Here is an 18,952-nt window from a genome sequence, read left to right as displayed (position 1 = left end):
CCTTAAATTTAGGGAAATGACTCTAGTTGAGAATATTATTTAGTCAATGGATTTTTAAAATTTTGAGAGACACAAATCTTTTTCCTTCTAAAAACATGTTAATGGTAGGTTGTAGGGAATTTGAATGTTGATAATCAGTTATGAAACTTGTTGATGCTTTTAAAAATGAATGCTTAAAGCAAGTCACTTTACTTTTGTCTGCCTTGGTTTCCTCACAAGTGAAATGAAGCTATTAATACTTTACTTCTCAATGTGTGATTAAGAGGAGCAAATAAAATAACAGGTGAAGAATATTTGGTAAACCTTGTAAATGTTAGCACTTTGTAAATGTTAGATAATATTTTTTGAAAACTGTCACTTTTGAAGTCATTTAGGACATGCTTTTGATCACTTTTCTCTCAAATTCTTTATTTTTCTGAATATTCTTTATAATTAGTTTAGATGGAAAATGTAATTAGAATGTTTCCCTTTAATGCCCTTTTTAAAATTGTTTTTGAATCTTTTAGGCACCATATGATGTGATAGTCCTGCCAGGAGGTAATCTGGGTGCACAGAATTTGAGAGAGGTAAAATCTAAAGGAAGTATTTAAGAATGTTTATGGTTCATATTTCTAGTGTCATTAAAATCTTTGAGAGGAACTGATATATCAAATGTGAAACTAATAATACGGAGTTTTAAGTTTGCTATGTCTTCAAAGTAACTATTTTTCTACAATATTTCTAAATCATAGTTGTTTTAGGTTGTATTTGCATTTCATATCAAAAGCAGAATTAGAAACCAGAGAAGATTGATTCATGGATTAATGACTACTTTATATGTTACTTGTCTTTTTGTAGAGCCCACAAGTGAAGACACTGCTGAAAGAACAAGAGAAAAGAAAAGGCCTTATTGCTGCCATTTGTGCAGGTCTAGTATATTCTTTTTTTTTTTTTTTTTTTTTTTTTTGCTGAGGTAATTGGGGTCAAGTGACTTGCTCAGAGTCACACAGCTAGGAATTATTAAGTGTCTAAGACCAGATTTGAACTCAGGTTCTCCTGACTTCAGGGCTGGTACTCTATCCACTGTGTCACCTAGCTGCCCCAGGTCTAGTATAGTCTTGGACTTTTAGAATGTTGATATTCCAGAACCTCTGGGAATAGTCTTTCAAGTGTGTTCTAAAAGGTTCCCTTTTAGAAATCATAAAATTTATTAGATAAGATATTTTGTATGTAAATACATATACATATTGTATGTATATATATATATATATGTGTGTGCGTATGTGTATAAAATGTATATACATGTTTTCTCTGTGAGATGTAAACTCTTTGGGGATAGTATGCACAGTGCCAAGTATTGGTTTATTAATTGATTGTAATTTCAAGGATAAATAAGAGTTGGAAGTTATTGTTTTTTTGCTGTTTCCTAAATTATTTCCTGATTCTAGAGAGCCCTTCTCCTACTCCCTTTATCATTTTTTCCCCTATATCCTTAGCATAGGTTCTTTGAAAATGATAATTTCAAATATTTTGTTAAACACAAAATGGCATTGTAGTGTTAATTAAAATGCTTGCCCCAGCAAATAAGCTCTTTGCCAAAAGATTCAGTTGTCACCCAGCATGAAATCTGTCCCAAAGTAAACTCATTAGTTATCCTGTATGTGACTTTTAGTTCATGAGTTAAGTTGTAACCTTTCTAATTTTAGTGACTTCTCATTGGAATTTTTCTGATTGCTTGGAGCTGCTATTTTTTATATATATGAAAATGAAAATGATAGTGAAAACATTTCATTGTCAATACCTGATGTCACACAGTATACCAGATTTTGAGAGCTGGTTTCTAATTCTGCTTTTGATTTTTACAATTCTGAATAAGGAGCTTCATCTTTCTGAACCTCAGTTTTCTCCTCTGAACATGGGGACAGTAACTATAGTTTCAGGCTTACAGAGTTGTGGAGAATAAATGAAAGAAAGAATGCCCAGACACTTGATGAAGTGTCAGTGAAGATTAGCTGTCATTACCATCCACGATAATGGAAACTGAGAAAAACTTTGGCTTCTTATCTATCAGTGTGCATTGCAGTGAGAAGAGACAACAGATTGCCATGAGGTCTTTTCTTTGAATATTTTAACTTTTCTTTTTAATTTGGAAAAAGTGCCTAAGAATGTCTACAAAACTGGATTCCAAAAAATAGCAGCTTCAATCCAGGAAGAATAGTCACAGAACATTATAGAAGATAAAATTCAAATCTCACTGGTACCAAAAAGGTGCACTAAGAGTTTTAGTTCACTTTGCCTCTTATCTGTTTTTGATCATTTATATATAAATACAAATTTATGAGGTGGACTTATTGCAGAGGACAGAATTAATACAGCTAGTAGGAATTTTTTTACAGTAAGCAAAGAGAGATAAGTGGTAAGAAAGTCCTTGCTGCCCATGATAAGTTCAAGTCAACAGACCTTAGATTGCCAAAAGAGATGGCTGATGTCTTTGTTAACTGTCAATTTGCAAGATTAAGGAGAACAGGAGAGAGGCCATGGGATTGGAGAAGGGCAGATAACCGAGTTTTTAAGGAAAAAAGAATAAAACTAGAACACTGTCACCAAGAACGTATTCAGACTAGAATGAGCAGAATTGTAGAACACATGATCAAAGGACTGGTTGATGAATATCTTGGCAAAGCAGTAGTTCTCACTTGTTGGTCTTGATTAAAACCCTTCACCATCCACTTGCCCCTCCTTTGACATCTTCTTACATGTTATGAATTGTCCTTCCTAAAATGTAGGCCCTGAACTGAGCATGATACTCCAATGTGGTGTGAGCTGGACAGGAGATGGAGGGACTATTTCCTTTACTCTGGAAACTCCCATTTTCTTTAAGGCAGCCAAGATTGATTTAGCATTCTGGCTCCTCTGTTGTATTATTGGTGCATTTTGAGCTTGTATTCAACTAAAACTCTCAGGCCTTTTGGATAAACTTCTGTCTCAACATAATTTGGTTCTCTCACATACATGTGAAGTTGGTATTTGATCCTGAGTTTTAAGATTTTATATTAATCTCTCATTAAATTTTACTTTATAGATTATTTGGCCTGACATGATAATATATTAGATTCTTTTTATGGTCTCAAGTCTGTCAACCAACAATTTTGTATGATTTGTCAAAGCATGCTTATATACCAGAATAATCTGGTTACTGATCTTGATCTTTGGGAACTTCCAGTAATGACTTCCTTACTAAAATCACTCCATTAATGACTGTTTTTTGAGTACAGCCATTCAACCAGTTCTGGACAATAAGCTGCTAAAACAACAACAACAAAATAGTACTTCTGCACAAAGACTTTAAGTACGGTGACCTTTTACCCTTTGAGAATTAGGAAACAAAGAGATGGTTAGTATAGAGCAGAATTGTGGAATACGTCATACACTGTTTTCCTACTCTTGGGAATCTTAGACTTTATCTATAAGGTGTTTTGCAGCATTTTTGAATCTCAGAAATGCTTTCCATTGTTCAGTATCACTTAAAAATACGCTTTTGTTGCCTAAGTATTTCTACTTTTATTCTACTTAAAATTTCTCCCTTTTTATCCACATTATATGTGATTAAATCACATGATTTACTAATACCAACTGGCATTAATTTTCATTTTATCCTATATATGCAAATATGTCCAGCATTCAGACATTTTATTGAATGTTCTGTATTGTGAAGGCATCCAGTGTGCATAAGTAATGTGAAGTTTGTTGACTTGTTCCATTTCCTTTAAGGAGATTTTCATTTAGATGCTAAGGCAAGTCCTGAGTGTGAAAGCTCACTTTCAGTAGAAGTATTAAATAAACAGAAGTTGTCAAAAGGCAGCCACCCATGTAGTTGGGAAGGAGAGATTGAAGAGTGGGTGACCTCAGGCTCCCTTAGGGGAGAGGACTTCAGAAGCAGGTTCTGAGGAAGGAGCAGCAGGAGGTAGACTGGTCCAGGGCTTCAGGATCAGGAGAGCAGTCAGGAAATGGGGACCCAGAGCCACTGTGTTCTGGAGGAAGAGGGGCAGCCCACAAGCTGTTTGGGAGGGGGGGTGGAGAATGACTTTATGAGAATCACCACGAGGTGGCGCTGTGGAACTTTGTGTTATGGTCCCTTTTGTTCCTTGTGTTCTTCATTCAGTACCACTAGTATGCTGTGGTTATGTTTGCAGAAAGCACAAACTGATCTCTTTCCTTTCCCTTTTATTCATTCAATTCAGCAGCATCTACTAAGTGCCTGCCGTGTCTAGGACACTATTAGAGGTTGCCTGGGTAAGATACAAAATTAGGTAAAGTGGTGTGGTTTTTTCCCAGGCATTTTGGACTTAAGTTTAACATTGTATATTTGCAGAACACTTAATTTTTTTTTTTATAGGTATTTGCATGTGTTATAGCTAAATAGAACAAAAACTATTTGAGTTTTACAACAAATTTAGTAAAAAGAACTTGGAATAAATTTACTACCGATCTCCAAAATAAAAACCTTTTCCCATCCTAGTCATGTGGTCATAGCTGATTAGAATAAGAAGGAACTCTAGAAATTATCTAGCCCAATACTGTCATATCTTTTTAAAAAATTATTTATTAATTATTTTTTAAGACAAATACAAAGTAGGCAAAGAAAAAAAAAACATTGCTGTGTTCACACAGTAGAACATGAGAGGACTCAAAATATAAAGCAATAAATTTCCATTTTGAGAAAACTTATATAATTAAAACCACATATTATGTTCAGAACTATCCATCTTTTTTTTTTAGCTAGATTTTTTATTAAAGCTTTTTAAAAACATAAACATAGAAATGAGCAGAACCAGAAGATTGCTGTACATTTCAACAACAATACTGTATGAAGATATATTCTGATGGAAGTGGAAATCTTCAACATAAAGAAGATCCAACTCACTTCCAGTTGATCAATGATGGACAGAAATAACAGCACCCAGAGAAGGAACACTGGGAAGTGAATGTAAATTGTTAGCACTACTGTATATCTACTCAGGTTACTTATACTTTCGGAAGCTAATAATTGATGTGCAACAAGAAAATGGTATTTACACACATATATTATATCTGGGTTATATTGTGGCATGTGTAAAATGTATGGGATTGCCTGTCCTCGGGGGGAGGGAGTAGAGGGAGGGAGGGGATAATTTGGAAAAATGAATTAAAAAAAAAACAAAAAAAACATACACATAGATAATTTTCAGCCTTCATTCTTGTAAAACCCTGTGTTCCAAAATTTTTTCTCCCTTCCCCTCACCTTCTCCTCTAAACAGCAAGTAACCAAAATGTTAAACATGTGCAAGTCTTCTATACATGTTTTCACAATAATCATGCTGCACAAGAAAAATCAAATCAAAAAGGAAAAAAAATGATAAAATAAAATGTAAGCAAACAACAATTTAAAAAGTGAAAATTCTATGTTGTGATCCACATTCAGTCTCCACAGTCCTCTCTCTGGGTGCAGATGGCTCTCTTTATCACAAGACCATTGGAACTTGTCCATCTTTTCTTTGCTTACTTATAGATTTTCCTTTGTTCTCTGCCCTTTCCTCCCCTTACTTCCTCAAGGAGGCTAAAGTTAAGTGTGGATAGATGAATATCAATATATATATACATATGCATATATACATGCATACATATTTATATACATCTATGTAAGATCATATTATGCTTATTTGTCCTTTCTGTCTTTGAAGGTGGATAACATCTTCCTTCATAAGTGCAAGTCTTTCCATAGTTTTCTAAATCCCCTAATTCATCATTTCTTATACCACAGCAATATTCCAACCTTATATTGTCTAGGTTATTTTATTTTATTATTTATTTTATTTTATTATTTTTTTTAAGTTTTTTTAAATTAATTTTTATAATTATAACATTTTCTTTGACAGTACATATGCATAGGTAAATTTTTTTTTTTTTACAACATTATCCCTTGTACTGCCTTCTGTTCCGAGTTTTTCCCCTCCTTCCCTCTACCCCCTCCCCTAGATGGCAGGCATTCCCATACATATTAAATATCTTATAGTATATCCTAGATACAATATATATGTGCAGAACCGAATTTTGTTGTTGTTGTTGTAAAGGAAGGATTGTATTCGGAAGGTAAAAATAATCTGGGAAGAGAAACAAAACAAAACAAAAAATACCCAATGCTCTCAGTTTACACTCATTTCCCAGTGTTCCTTCTCTGGGTGTAGCTGATTCTGTCCATCACTGATCAATTGGAATTGGATTAGCTCTTCTCTATGTTGAAGATATCCACTTCCATCAGAATACATCCTCATACAGTATCATTGTTGAAGTGTATAATGATCCCCTCGTTCTTCTCGTTTCACTCAGCATCAATTGATGTGTCTAGGTTATTTTAAATAGTCTTAAACAATATTGATTAATATAACTGACATATAGTGTAGTTTCCCTAATTTTCTCTTTTGTTTAAATCCCTTTTAGCTTAACTTTGAGATCATGATTACTTTTACTGCTTTTTTTACATAATAAATTCTGCTCCTGATCTTTCACTCTCATTTTTTAAAATAAAAGGCAGTTGACAAGTGAATAGATTTTTTTTTAATCTTTAAAGAGTATATTGTATGTGATAATTGTAAATCAGGGCCAATTCTTGCAGAGAATGTAACTACTAAAGCGTTTGCTTGGGTCTTCTAAATCTGACAATCAGTTGGCTTTCATGTAACTTGTAGAGGTATTTTGTAAATACCCTTTTCTTGGGAATTAAATTGAGACATGAAAGACAGTTCATCATAGTAATTCACATTTCTATAATATTTTAATGTTTGGAAAGCACTTTCCTTGCAACAACCATTTCTTCATTGTAAAGGTGAGAATGCTGATGTTCTTAGACATGAGATGACTGGCCCATAAAATCACAGTATTAATAATAGTTTAAGTTGGGATTCGAAAACCAGAACCAATCCAAGTGTCTCCTTGCTATAATTCTAAAGAATAAATAAGAATGGATTACTCTTCTTAGTTATACTGAATATAAATGGAATGAGAACAGAGGTGTATCTTAGGAACTTATATTGCTTGAGAAGAACTACTATGTCAGTGTACTTTTTTGGGATTCCAGGCATTAGATGGAAATGAGAAAATATCAAAGAGTATATTTTTAAGCAGCTAGAGAAAAAGAGGAATTATAGTATTCTGTCCTTCTGTAAAGTGCCTTAAGTAGAAAATACCAAACCCAATTCTTTATGTTTTAGTCAGTGACAAAAAAAATGAACTCTAAATGCCCTTTCTAAGAGATGTTTATTGAATCCTAGAATTGGGAAACACCTTGGAGACCCAAAAAGCAATTCATAACTGAAACATGAAACACAAGTGCTTATCCAATGTCTGAACTCCTCCAGTGATTGGGGACTCTGTCTTCCAAATTATTACACTACATTTTGGGGCAGTTACCTTAAGGAGGTTTTCCCCTATTTTGGCCTGAAATCCACCTCTCTAACTTATGTCTGTTGGTTCTAGCTGTACTTTTTTTTTTTTTTTTTTTTGGCTGAGGCAGTTGGGGATTAAATGGCTTGCCCAGAGTTCCACAGCCAGGAAACGTTAAGTGTCTGAAGCCAGATTTGAGCTTAGGTCCTCCTGACTTCAGGGCTAGTGCTCTATTTACTACACCAACCAGCTACCCTCTCTAGCTGTACTTTCTGAGGCCATGGAAAACAATTATTAGTCTTTCATATGACAACTCTTAAAAGTGTCCTGGGATGGGTGTTTTGTCTTCTCCCCCCGCCAAAATCTTCTCTTTTCTAGGTTTAATGTCCAGTCTCCTGTGACATAGTATAATAAGTGACTTAATTGCTGCCTGCCTCAGTTTCTCTATTTGTAAAATGGGAATAATTGACTTCCATGATTGTGAAGATAAAATGAAATAATATTTATAGTACTTTGGAGACCTATATAAAGTACTATATAAATGCTAGTGATGGTGGTGAAGACGATCAGAATTGTACTTGAAGTCATAAGAGATTTGGTTTTGTAACCTGACACTTCATAACTGTGACCATGGACCAGTCTTTGGGCATCCATTTCATCACTTCAGAAATGAAGATGATAATAGTTGAAGTGTGCTAGGATTGCTGTGGGATGGTCAAATGAGATCGTGCATGGAAAGTGCTTTGTGAACCTTGAGGTATTCTATAAATGCTGAGCATTATTTTTAGTCCTCCTCATCCAGTTAGACTTGGTTTCAGAGGACTTTAAAAAATTGGTATTCATGTCTTCTATACAAGCCATTTAATTTTATTAATTTTAAAGGTAGTTATATTGGTAAGTATGGTTCCTGTTTCAAACTTCCTAATATAGAAACGTGGTAATCGAAAATAGAGACCAACTCCAAATGCGGTTCATACAAATTGCAAGATCCTTTAGATGTAAATATTTGCAGATGTTAATTGTGCAGATTATATTAAGTCCCAGAGCACTACAGAGCTGTATTGAATTTGATCATCACTCAATAGTTCAGCTTAAAAATCTGTAAAGGAAATTCAGGTGGTTGAAAAATTCGAGACAAGGCAGCATTGAGTTAATACTGATCTCAGAAAAACACTATACATAGCCAATGAGTAGGGCCCAGAATTGGGAGCGAACAAGCTGGATTGCATCTAGGAAGTTGCTAGGTTCTTAAAGTAATCCTAAACTGATCTCTAAACCAAGGGCTCACTTTTTAAATGCCAGGATTCTCAATTATTTGATGACTAATGAAACACCACTCTGAACTCTGAAGAATCTCAATTGCAATTGATATAAAGGGGAATGGGGAGACATACGGTAAGTGTAAATGAACTGCAGTCTATTAGGAACAATGACTTGTGTGCAAGATTATGTAAGAGGTATTCCAGAAATACGTGATCAGTAAAGGAAGTGAATTTGTGGTGTGGTAAGAGCAAGGAATAAGTAGGCTTCATAATGCATTGAATGGTAAGAGAGGCTATTTGCACTTGGATGGATCTTGGATGGATCTGTGAATTTAGGGGAGGACACGTACCAAGAGTGACATATGAAGAGAAACTGTGGACGGTTCTTGGGTGAGAAAATGAAAGCTGTGAAGGGACAGATGGTATTTTTGTCACTGCAACCAATTGTGGGCAAGGGATTCAGAAGAGAGGTGGATTTGGAAAATGAACAGCTGGTAATGAAGATGATGTCTGAAAATGGGATCAACATTTGTGGACCATGGCTTAAAATATAGGAATGGCCGGCTCTTAGCCAGAGATGGAATGCACCTAAAAGAAGTTGATAAAAATGTTTGCCTGGACTCTTGAAAATCTTATCAGAAGAATGACAAACTAAGAAAGGAAGAAGAGAAAAGGTTCCAGATTAGCAAAATTTAACAGAAAGCAAATCAAGGAAATCAGCATCTGTAAAACCTATAACTTCTGAAATCTGTAAAAACAAAAACAAACAAAAAAACAAAACAACAACAACAAAAATATGTATACTGTGCAGAGTAATCAGCCAGGGAATATTTTAGAAAGAGAACTGCTTTTGGCACCTGATGAGTTGAAGTTGGAGTCCACCTCTTTTATCTCTGTGTGATTTTGAGCAAGTCTCTTAAATCCTGCTTCAATTTCCTATAAAAGAATTAACAGAGGTTAATGGAAAATATGTTCATGGCTTAAAAATGAAAGAACTAAGAGGCTTGTAAACTCCTCAGACTTTGTGCACACACACTCACACACACATATAGTGAATACATTCTTCAAGAAGAGAATGGAAAGCACTAGGCTGATGAAATAACAGATCCTTTGCTTAGTAAGCTTGTAGAGGAAATTTTTATTAGAATTTTTGCCTTTACTTCATTCACAGATTTTTAGTCAATAACTTGTTTAAAAAGGTCATGTTGAATCTGCTGTCATTGTATGCAGTAACACCTTACCTTTACTCTTCTAATTAGGTATTGATTTTGACCTTTGTTCTAACTAGTCTATGCAGTCTAATTGCACCCAGACTGTTGATTCTGAAATTGCATCCTCATCAGTAATCATTGGTTTCCTATTGAGATGTAGTCTTTGTCTGTGGTACTGTTCAGCATTCGCTATGCTGAATATTCCGACATGAGGCTCCTTAGTGGTCTCTGAACTATTTTTTCCTACATGTTTTTCATAATTTTTTTGTTGTGTCCATTTTTGCAGTGAAGTCACTAAGTTTTGAAGTCATGTAGCTATAAATTTTTATTCAGTATCCTTTGTTTCAGCATTAGCAACTACTGATCTATGTATCCTACCTTTCTATTGTTGTGAAATCTTTCTAAAAATAGTTGTTTTGTGTGTATATCAGATATTTTTTATTTGAAATTTGTGAGGAAAACAAGACTTTTGCTGATTATTTTCATCAGCAGATCACACTTTTTATGTTTATACAAGTTGACTAAAGGTACAGAGAAAATATAAGGTCTTGCTGTACTTTTGATTTCAGAACAAAAATATAGTGGAGCAAAATGTAGCTTTAAAGGTTTTCTCTGTCTTAACAAGGTCTTTTCCATGCATATATTAAGATCATGGAGAAGATCCTTTATAGATGCAGCCACAAAGATAATTCTGTTCACTATCCCTGTTACAGTCTGGTTACGTAAGGAATTAAATGGAGGTGCATGTTTCTCAAAGGTATTTACAACTCTCAAAAAGGAGGGCCAGCTCAGACAATTTGAATCAATTTCCTTTAGATGAAGAAATCCCTCTACTGCTTCTGATTATGAATTACATTGTATGGGGGAGCCTCCTTTATGAAAACCAAGGTCACTCAGAAGAGATCAGCCCAACAGGTTATGCACGAACATCTAGGTAGATACAAAACTACATTTTGCCCACATTATGATGTGCAATTAGATGTGCCTTCCATGTAGTTCCTCAATCCTTACTCTTTGACCTAGCATGTAAATTTTGGACAATGATCTGGCCCAGAGTGGGCTGGATTGCATTTAAGAAGTAAGATAGTGCTTTCTGTGATCATAAGCTATTCCCTAATAGAGAAACTCACCCTTTTAGTGACCCAAAGGGTAATGGTGATACATTTGCAGGAGGCTGCAAAATATTACCAACAGTGACATGTGCACAAGAAACAACATGATTAAATAATCAAGGAAATATAAGCTCAGGAGTGCCAGAGGGATGGCTGCCTGAATGAAGGAAATTTGCCCATCTCCTCCATACCTAATCTAGCAAAACCCTGAAATTCACACCAGACCAAGTAACGATCAAGAAATACAAGAAGAAACTTCTTGTTCACAAAATTTTGCAAAAAGTAAACCAGCAACTCCTGGACAATAGTGAAAAGGAACTGCCGGTAAAGTCAGTACAAGCACAGACAAACAGGCCTCACCCAGGGCAACCAGAGACATGTCCCCTGCAGGGGTTTGGCCTAAAAGCAGTCCAAAAAAAAAAGAAGTGGAGGTCTACCCCCAAAAGAGCCCCAGGATGGTTGTAAAACCCAGCAGGACCCTTAAAAGTTCAGAAGTGTCTCACCATACTAGGTGTGGCAGTGACCTGTGCAAGTGTGGCTTGTACCAAGAAGGGGCTTTGAGGCCCTCAGTGCTGTGAATGTCAAAGGTCTGGGGTGGGGCTCACCCTAGGAAGGTGGACATCTCCGGAGCCCAAATGACCCAAGGGCAAAACCAGGCAGGGCTCACCTCCCCAACTGAAAGACAGTGGGGGGTGGAAACTCAATCTGATGCAAAGCCTCAAATCAAGAATTAAAGTTGAAGACATAAATAAGCTAAAGAAGACACCAACCATCATGAAATTGTATTGCAAATCATAAGAGCACTCAAAAAAAAAAAAAAGGAGCAGTTCTTTAATTGCAAGCCAACTCAGGATTCGGGCAAGTGAATTTTCCACAAGGACTACATGACTGTCTAGAAGAAATAAAGCAAGAGATTAAGAAGTGGAAAGTTTTTGAAGAATGAAACTGGAGAATAAATAACTTATAAGAGAAAATTATCTTTACTCAAATAGTGGATTCACTGAAATATTAGACCAAATAGAAATTAATAATTTAATGAGACAGCAAGAAATATTGGAACAAAATCAAAAGATTAAAAAATGGAATAAACCTAAGATATTTTATGTCAATAATAATTCATCTTGAACACACATCAGAATTAATTTAAGAATCATTGATCTCCCTGAAAACCATAATCCTGATAAAAATTCAAACATGAATTTCAAGAAATCATAAAAGAATACTTCCCAGATCTATTAGAATTAGAGGACAAAGTGAAAATACAAAGAATCCACTGATGCCCTCCTGAAAGAAACTCCAAAGAAAAAGTCCCAGGAAGGTCAGAGCTAAAATCCAGAAAGAAGTCAATCAAATACCAAAGTCAGAATTGCACAGAGTATAGAAGCTTCTACTAAAAAATGAGCAAGTCTTGGGATTTCAAAAGCTAAAAGATACAGACTTAAAAGGGAAGATTTTCAAGCATTCAAACAGAATTCGACTGGGCAGGAGTGCTGACATTCACACAGAGTCCAGAGAAATGTATATTTATTTGAATAATTGGAAGAAGTTAAATGATTCTAATGAGAAAAAAGAAGGAGGTATTTCTTTAAGACTCTAAAATCTGCAAAGTATGGAGGGAAAAAAATAAACAGGTTGGGGGGGGGGTTCTATTCTGAAGATTTTATAGGAAGGGGAAATAAAAGGAATATACCAGGAGAGAAAGGAGAGAAAAAGGGATCCTAATCAGGATTTTACAAACATGGAAAAAGGAATGGGGGAGTAAATCTCACTGTTACCTAAAATAATCTATGAACTGATACAAAAGAAAGTCATCGCAACTAGATTGTAAAGAGAACTTTTAACTTTCTATAAAGAGGTGATGGGACTCAAGTTCCAGAAAGAGACATACATTTTTGGGCATAGTCACTATGTGGATGAGTTTTTCTTGACCATACTTAATTGTTATAAGGGTATTTGTGAGGGGGGGGTCTTTTAAAAATTGTAGATTATTAGCAGTAGAGATGCCTCTCCCCCAAAAAAGTCATTTAAACATTTTTAAATTGTCTATAAGAGAACAAAAGGAAGTTGAAAAGGAAAAACAAGTAGGACAGTTTTGAAAATAAACGTACTTTTTAAAAAAAGTGTGAAATGCAGATTTATGATTTCATGCTTTTTTGTCCTGCTGTATATATGGAAATAATCTATTCTTCCTTTGGTGTTTTAAATTCAGAATCTAAAAAAAAAAATTTAAAGTATATACTCAGAAAAGGAGATGAGTAATCATGCATCGAACCTAAGGAATGGATGACAACTAGCTTTATTATACTCTGGCACCCCTGAAAATTTACAGGTTCTGGAGGAAGACCACTAATCATTAATGATTCCTTTGTGGAGGACCCCTGGGGGACCTGAGGATGAGAAAAGAATGGGTAATGATCCTTGTGAGTAGACAAGGTGGCCACACAGAGAGAATGAATCCATTAAAGTCAATTCCATCATATGAAATTTGTTCCATTTTGTCATACAGAGAGCTAAAAAAAAAAATAAACAAATTTGTCTTCAAATCAGAAGCTTCGTCAATCCTTTAATCATATGTATTATATAATGGTAAAGGCTGGAGTTGGAGGCAAGTTGGGAAGATCTGAGTTTGAATCCTCCATCCCACACACTGCCTGACTGTGTGACACTGGTCAGGTCTTTGAGCTTTATGGTTTCCTTATCTGTAAAAGGAGAATAAGAATGATACCTATTTCATAGAGTTGTTGTGAGGACCAAGTAAGATTATATATACATAAAATGCTTTGCAAACTTTGAAGTGTTTATATATGTATGTGTTTGTATAAAAATAATTATTGTAACATTGGTATTAATAAAAATGTTAGCTTATCAGTTTTAATGACTGATTTACTTTAAAAATCTATCATATTTCATCCTAAAAATCTCCTTTTAAATTTTAAAAATAACTTAGCACACTATAATTCACATTTATACCAAAAAAAAAAAAAAAAAAAAAAAAAAAAAAAAGGATTGTTTGAGGTGATTCAGGCCACTTCCAATAGATTTGTGATGGAGAGAGACATCTGCATCCAGAGAGCTGACTGTGGGTGCTGAATGGGGATCACAACATAGTATTTTCACCTTTTTTGTTGTGGTGGTTATTTTCTTGCTTGTTTTTTTTCTTTCTCATTTTTTCCCCTTTTTGATCTGATTTTTCTTTTGCAGCATGATAAATTTAGAAATATGTTTAGAAGAACTACACACGTTTAACCTATATTGGATTACTTGCTATCTAGGGGAAGAGGGAGGAAGAAAAATTTGGACACAAGTTTTTGCAAGGATGAATGTTGAAAACTGTCTTTGGTATTTAGAAAAAATAAAAAGTTATTATTTTTAAAAGGGCTAAAAAAGGATTGTTTACAAAATCTGAACTGCAGATAGTTTAAAACAATTTTTAATGTCTATAAGTATAACATGGAGTAATAAGATTGCCTCCCATTTCTTAACTTTTTTCTTCTTTATGTTTAAAAAGTTTTATTGCTGCCCCTTTTCTCTTTCGGGGGTCATTGCATATCACTATTCATTTAATTAACATCCCTGTCCAATAGCCCTCCATTGTAACTAATGTAGTAGTTAAAGCAAATCCACATGTTGGCCTTGTCTCATGTTACACCTTTAGTCCTTCACCTGTCTGCCCTAAGGATTAGTTTCTTTATCAGTCTTCTGAAGTCTAATTGGACACCTGTGATCAGAGTTGTTCTGATGTCTTTCAAAATTGTTTTCTTTTTCATTATTGTGGTCACTGTGTAAATAGTTTTATCTTTTTATGATTACTCATTGCTTTGTATCAGTTCATATATCTTCCAATTTCTCTTAATTCATCATATTTGTCATTTCTTACGGCACAATAAAAGTTGCATTCAGCTATTTCCCAAATGATAAAATACCTACATTGTTCCCAGCTGTTAGAAGTCAACAGAAAAATGTTGTTATGAATAGTTTTGTACATGTAGAAGTGGCAGTACAGCTTGGTGATATTATTGGTTACAAATTAAATTATTTTCTGGAATGGTTAGAGCTTTACCAGCAAACAGTACATTAGTCTATGTCTTCCCATAGACACAGGCCATTTTCATCTTTTGTTGTCTTGGCCATTCTCTTGAATTGAAATTTTTTATGTTCAAATTCTTGATCTAGGCCTCCTGGATTTTTTGTTTTGTTTTGAAGCCTTGCCATTGCAGTTTCAGAAATGGTTGTTCAATATCTGTGTTAAATCTTTCAAAACATCTCTTTTTTTATAGGACCTACAGCTCTCTTGGCTCATGAAATAAGTTTTGGAAGCAAAGTTACAACCCACCCTGGGGCTAAAGACAAGATGATGGATGGAAGTAAGTAGAGTTGTAGATTTGATGCCCCAAAAGCCTTCTTAAAAATTTGTAATGAAGTATACCCAATTAGGATATTAAGTAATGAGTATTCTTTGGGAGTTCTTCCTGTTCAGAGATGGATGAATTTTCTTCTTTTATCTTTGTCAGTTTTTATCTGAAGGCTGTAGGGGATGTGGGTAAGGGATGGAGTGTTTCTATAAAATGGAAGGTGAGGAGGTGGCTGAGATGTGGGTGGAAATATGACAGGACATTTTTCTGTAGTTTGTTTTAACAAATTTGCAGCTATGTTGTAGACTAAAAATAGTTGGGCAATGGTGGCTTGGAATCTTAGCTACTTGAATATTCAGGTTTAAAATTTGAGAACCCCAAACAAAAAAGGCCACCTTATTATTAGTTAAATTGCAGCATAAATGGATCTCATTCAAAAACCAACCTTCTTTTGTGGGTCCTTTGAAATTCAGGGGACTCGGGGTGGAATTTTATGCCTGTGGCTTTTGCCTATTTTGTAAACATTCTTCACCTTTAAGAGAGAAGTAGTGATCAAATCAGAACGTATCTTAAAAATGAACTCTCCCCATCCCCCAGCTCCCCTTGGTTGCAAGATTCATTTCTTCTCTGATATTACAACTTATAATTTGTTAAAGGGAGAATTTAAAAATTTCTATAGTTAGAAAGTTGTGAGTTTAATCTTTAATCTTAATGAGTTTTCATTCTTTTTAAAAATATTTCTATCTTAAAGTTAATCACAGTAAATAAAAACAAATTGCATATGGTATAAAATAATACTGGGACTATTTATATTTTGAGAAAAAAAGAAAAATAGTCTTAGAAGCTTAAGAATTATGAAACTTTGTTTTCTTTGTATCCTGTTCCAAAAATTTGCTGCCACAGAAAACTGGAAGTGGGGAGAGTCAAGGATGGTGCTCAGTGGCATTCTTTTGTTAATGTACTTGGGATAGGATCCTTGGATTAGGACTTAATAAAAATTGCAACAGCTGTTGCAGTGTTGGATTCCTTAGAAAATTATTATGTCAGGGTATAAAATATAGAAATGCTGTCAGGAAAGACTTTAATGATTTGTTCCTTTATTAGCCTGGGAGCCCTCTGCCTAGTGCAGTTTACGATCCATTTATATATCTGAAAATTGCTTTAGTTTAGAGTTTGATCACTCTGTAACCCACCTGGTATGGAGCTTTCTCTCCTGACTTAGTGAGGCTGGTCCTCAGGCTACAGGCCTGGGCTTTGTCACCAGCCCATACTTGAAGTGCTCTGGGCCTGGTAGAACCTGCCTGAGCCTGGGTTGTTCTGGCACAGCCTTTGAGAACCAGGGTTCCCTCCAGGCCACACCTTAGGCATCAGAGGAGGACCTTTGTGGAGGAAGGTGTATCATACTTGCCCCAAATTTATAATGATCCAAACTAATTTGGCATACATGTGATTAGTCAAATTAGGGATTAATCAAATACATGCTAAATTCTGTTTCTCTAGACTCAATAGCAGATAGTAGTTAAAAGGGAATTTGGTTTTAATTTTAAAACCAGAGTTTAAAATTTTTCGGTTTCAGTTTTAAAAACCAGATTTTCTATTATCTACTATTGACTCTAGGGAAATAGAATTTAGCATGCATCCCTAATATTGCTAATCGCATGCATGCCAAATTAGTCTTAAAACATTTAATGTCTGAGAAAATATGGAAAGTTGAGAGAAAAATGAGCACTTAGAGCTTGATTGTTTAGTACTGAGGGTTTTTTTAGACTTTCAGTAGTTATGATTATAATCGCTGCTAAATTGGTAGTAAAAAGTGGCTTCTTTTGCCTGCTTTGGCTACCAGAGTTTCTGGGTTATAGAGCAGACTCTCACAGCTCAAGAGAAGATTTCTAGAATTCTTTATCAAATTCATTGTTTTTCTATGTTGCTAAAAAAAATCACTGATGAAATTGAAAAATTATTAACATAATTTTACTTTTTAAATAGTTTGTTGGGTTTTTTTTTCCTCTCTCCAAGAGAGAGTTTTTAAAATATTCTGAATTGCTCTGGAATTTTAAAATTTTATTATTGTAATGAGTACTTTCGTGTTAAGATAGTGAAAAATAACTTTTGCTTAGAGTTGTAATTCTGTTTTGACCAAGTTGAGGGACATGAGAATGCTTTAAACATAAGAGGAATATAAGGCTCTTTAACACATAAATGCATAACTTTAGTCCTATACAAATGTATGAGAGGGTGGCACATCATCATGCTTATTTAATTTACATAAACTTATTTAACTCCCTGTGGTCTCCAGGATCAGATGTAAAATCCTTTGTTTGCCTTTTAAAGTCCTGAAAAACCTGGCCCCTTCCTGTCTTTCCAGTCTCCTCCTCCCTTCCCCCTCCCCAGTGACACTGGTCTCCTGTCTCATACCCTGGGCCTGGATGCTCAGCCTCCTCTTTGCTTGTCCCTGGGCCTGGATGCTCAGCCTCCTCCTCGGCTTCCTTCAAGGCCAGCTCAGGGCTCTCCTGCAAGGAGCCTGTCCCAGGCTTAGTGCCGGCCTTCGGAGACTGCCTCCATTCCACCTGGGCATGGCCTGTTTCTGCCGAATGGTGGGTCTGGTGGTGAGCTTCCCGAGAGCTGGTATCTGCTGGCTCAGCCCAGAACCCGGCTCCTGTCAACGCACACTAAGTGTTTCTGGAGCTCATGCTCTGCCTTTCCAAAGATGCACTAATCGGGGAGAGTTCAGAGGAATAAGCAGCACCAAAGACACCCGTACTCTAGTCCAGGCCTTCTTAAACTTTTTCTACTCGTGACCCCTTTTCACCAGGGAAAATTTTATGCAACCACGAGTATTTAGATATATGAAATGAGTATACAGATCAAACATTCACTGATAAGAAATCATAATTTCATGATCCCATATTCAGGTATAATTCTCCACATGTGGCCACAACTCAGTTTCAGTCTTGCAGTATTTGAGCTTTTCCAAAATGCTTGTTTGATAAAGAGAAATTTTGCTGAAATTCCTTGAGATCTGTAGTTATTACACTCCCTTGCCCAGTGTCTCCTATGACAAATACTTCAGAGAGTTTGTAGAACCATTTGGGAGGCACGTCTGCCCTATCTTGGAATCAGGTTTGTGGATTAAAATTTGATCTCACCCAGTAGTGGGAAAGACTGGTCTATGAATTTTATGATATGTAAATTAAACACACATCGAACAATGTTATTTTGCGTTTCTGGGCAAGGCAGTAATGGTAAGCCCTGTGTTGAGTCCAAGTAAGCAATCTCTGATTTTGTGGCTCTTGCAGATCTGTAAGGGAGAGAAGACAAGTGCCCAGCCAGCGGTAAGAGAGGCAGGAAACGGTGCTGAGGGTGGCCTTAAGTCAGAGCAGGAAGAAGTCACCTCCTGCAAGTGGGAACCAGGGCAAGCTTCAGGGAGGGGGTGGCAGAGGGCATTCCAGGCAAAGAATAGAATGAGGCCTTATCTGCCGAGGTGAGAAATGCACCAAAAGGGGACCAACTCTGTTAGTTCCTGCTTCCCGCCTCTTCCTGCCCATCCTGCTCTCTGCCAGAATCTTTCTAAATCACAGGCCAGATCCCTTGCCTATTCAAAACCCTGCAAGACCCTA

The 18,952-nt window shown here is 35.7% G+C and overlaps 1 protein-coding gene across 1 annotated transcript in view; it reads left to right on the top strand.

The window, feature by feature from the left end:
• Window positions 1-18,952, top strand: part of PARK7 (Parkinsonism associated deglycase) — a 29,150-nt gene that overhangs the window by 8,941 nt on the left and 1,257 nt on the right. Inside the window, exons 4-6 of the mRNA XM_074306354.1 lie at window positions 507-566; window positions 838-907; window positions 15,261-15,347. Coding sequence (XP_074162455.1) covers window positions 507-566; window positions 838-907; window positions 15,261-15,347 — 217 coding nt within the window. The remainder of the gene's footprint in view (window positions 1-506; window positions 567-837; window positions 908-15,260; window positions 15,348-18,952) is intronic.

The sequence above is a fragment of the Sminthopsis crassicaudata genome, chromosome 3 (genome assembly GCF_048593235.1).
Source record: "Sminthopsis crassicaudata isolate SCR6 chromosome 3, ASM4859323v1, whole genome shotgun sequence".
Taxonomy (NCBI): domain Eukaryota; kingdom Metazoa; phylum Chordata; class Mammalia; order Dasyuromorphia; family Dasyuridae; genus Sminthopsis; species Sminthopsis crassicaudata.
The sequence above is the reverse complement of the archived record's forward strand: the minus strand, read 5'-3'. Positions and strand labels throughout refer to the sequence as shown.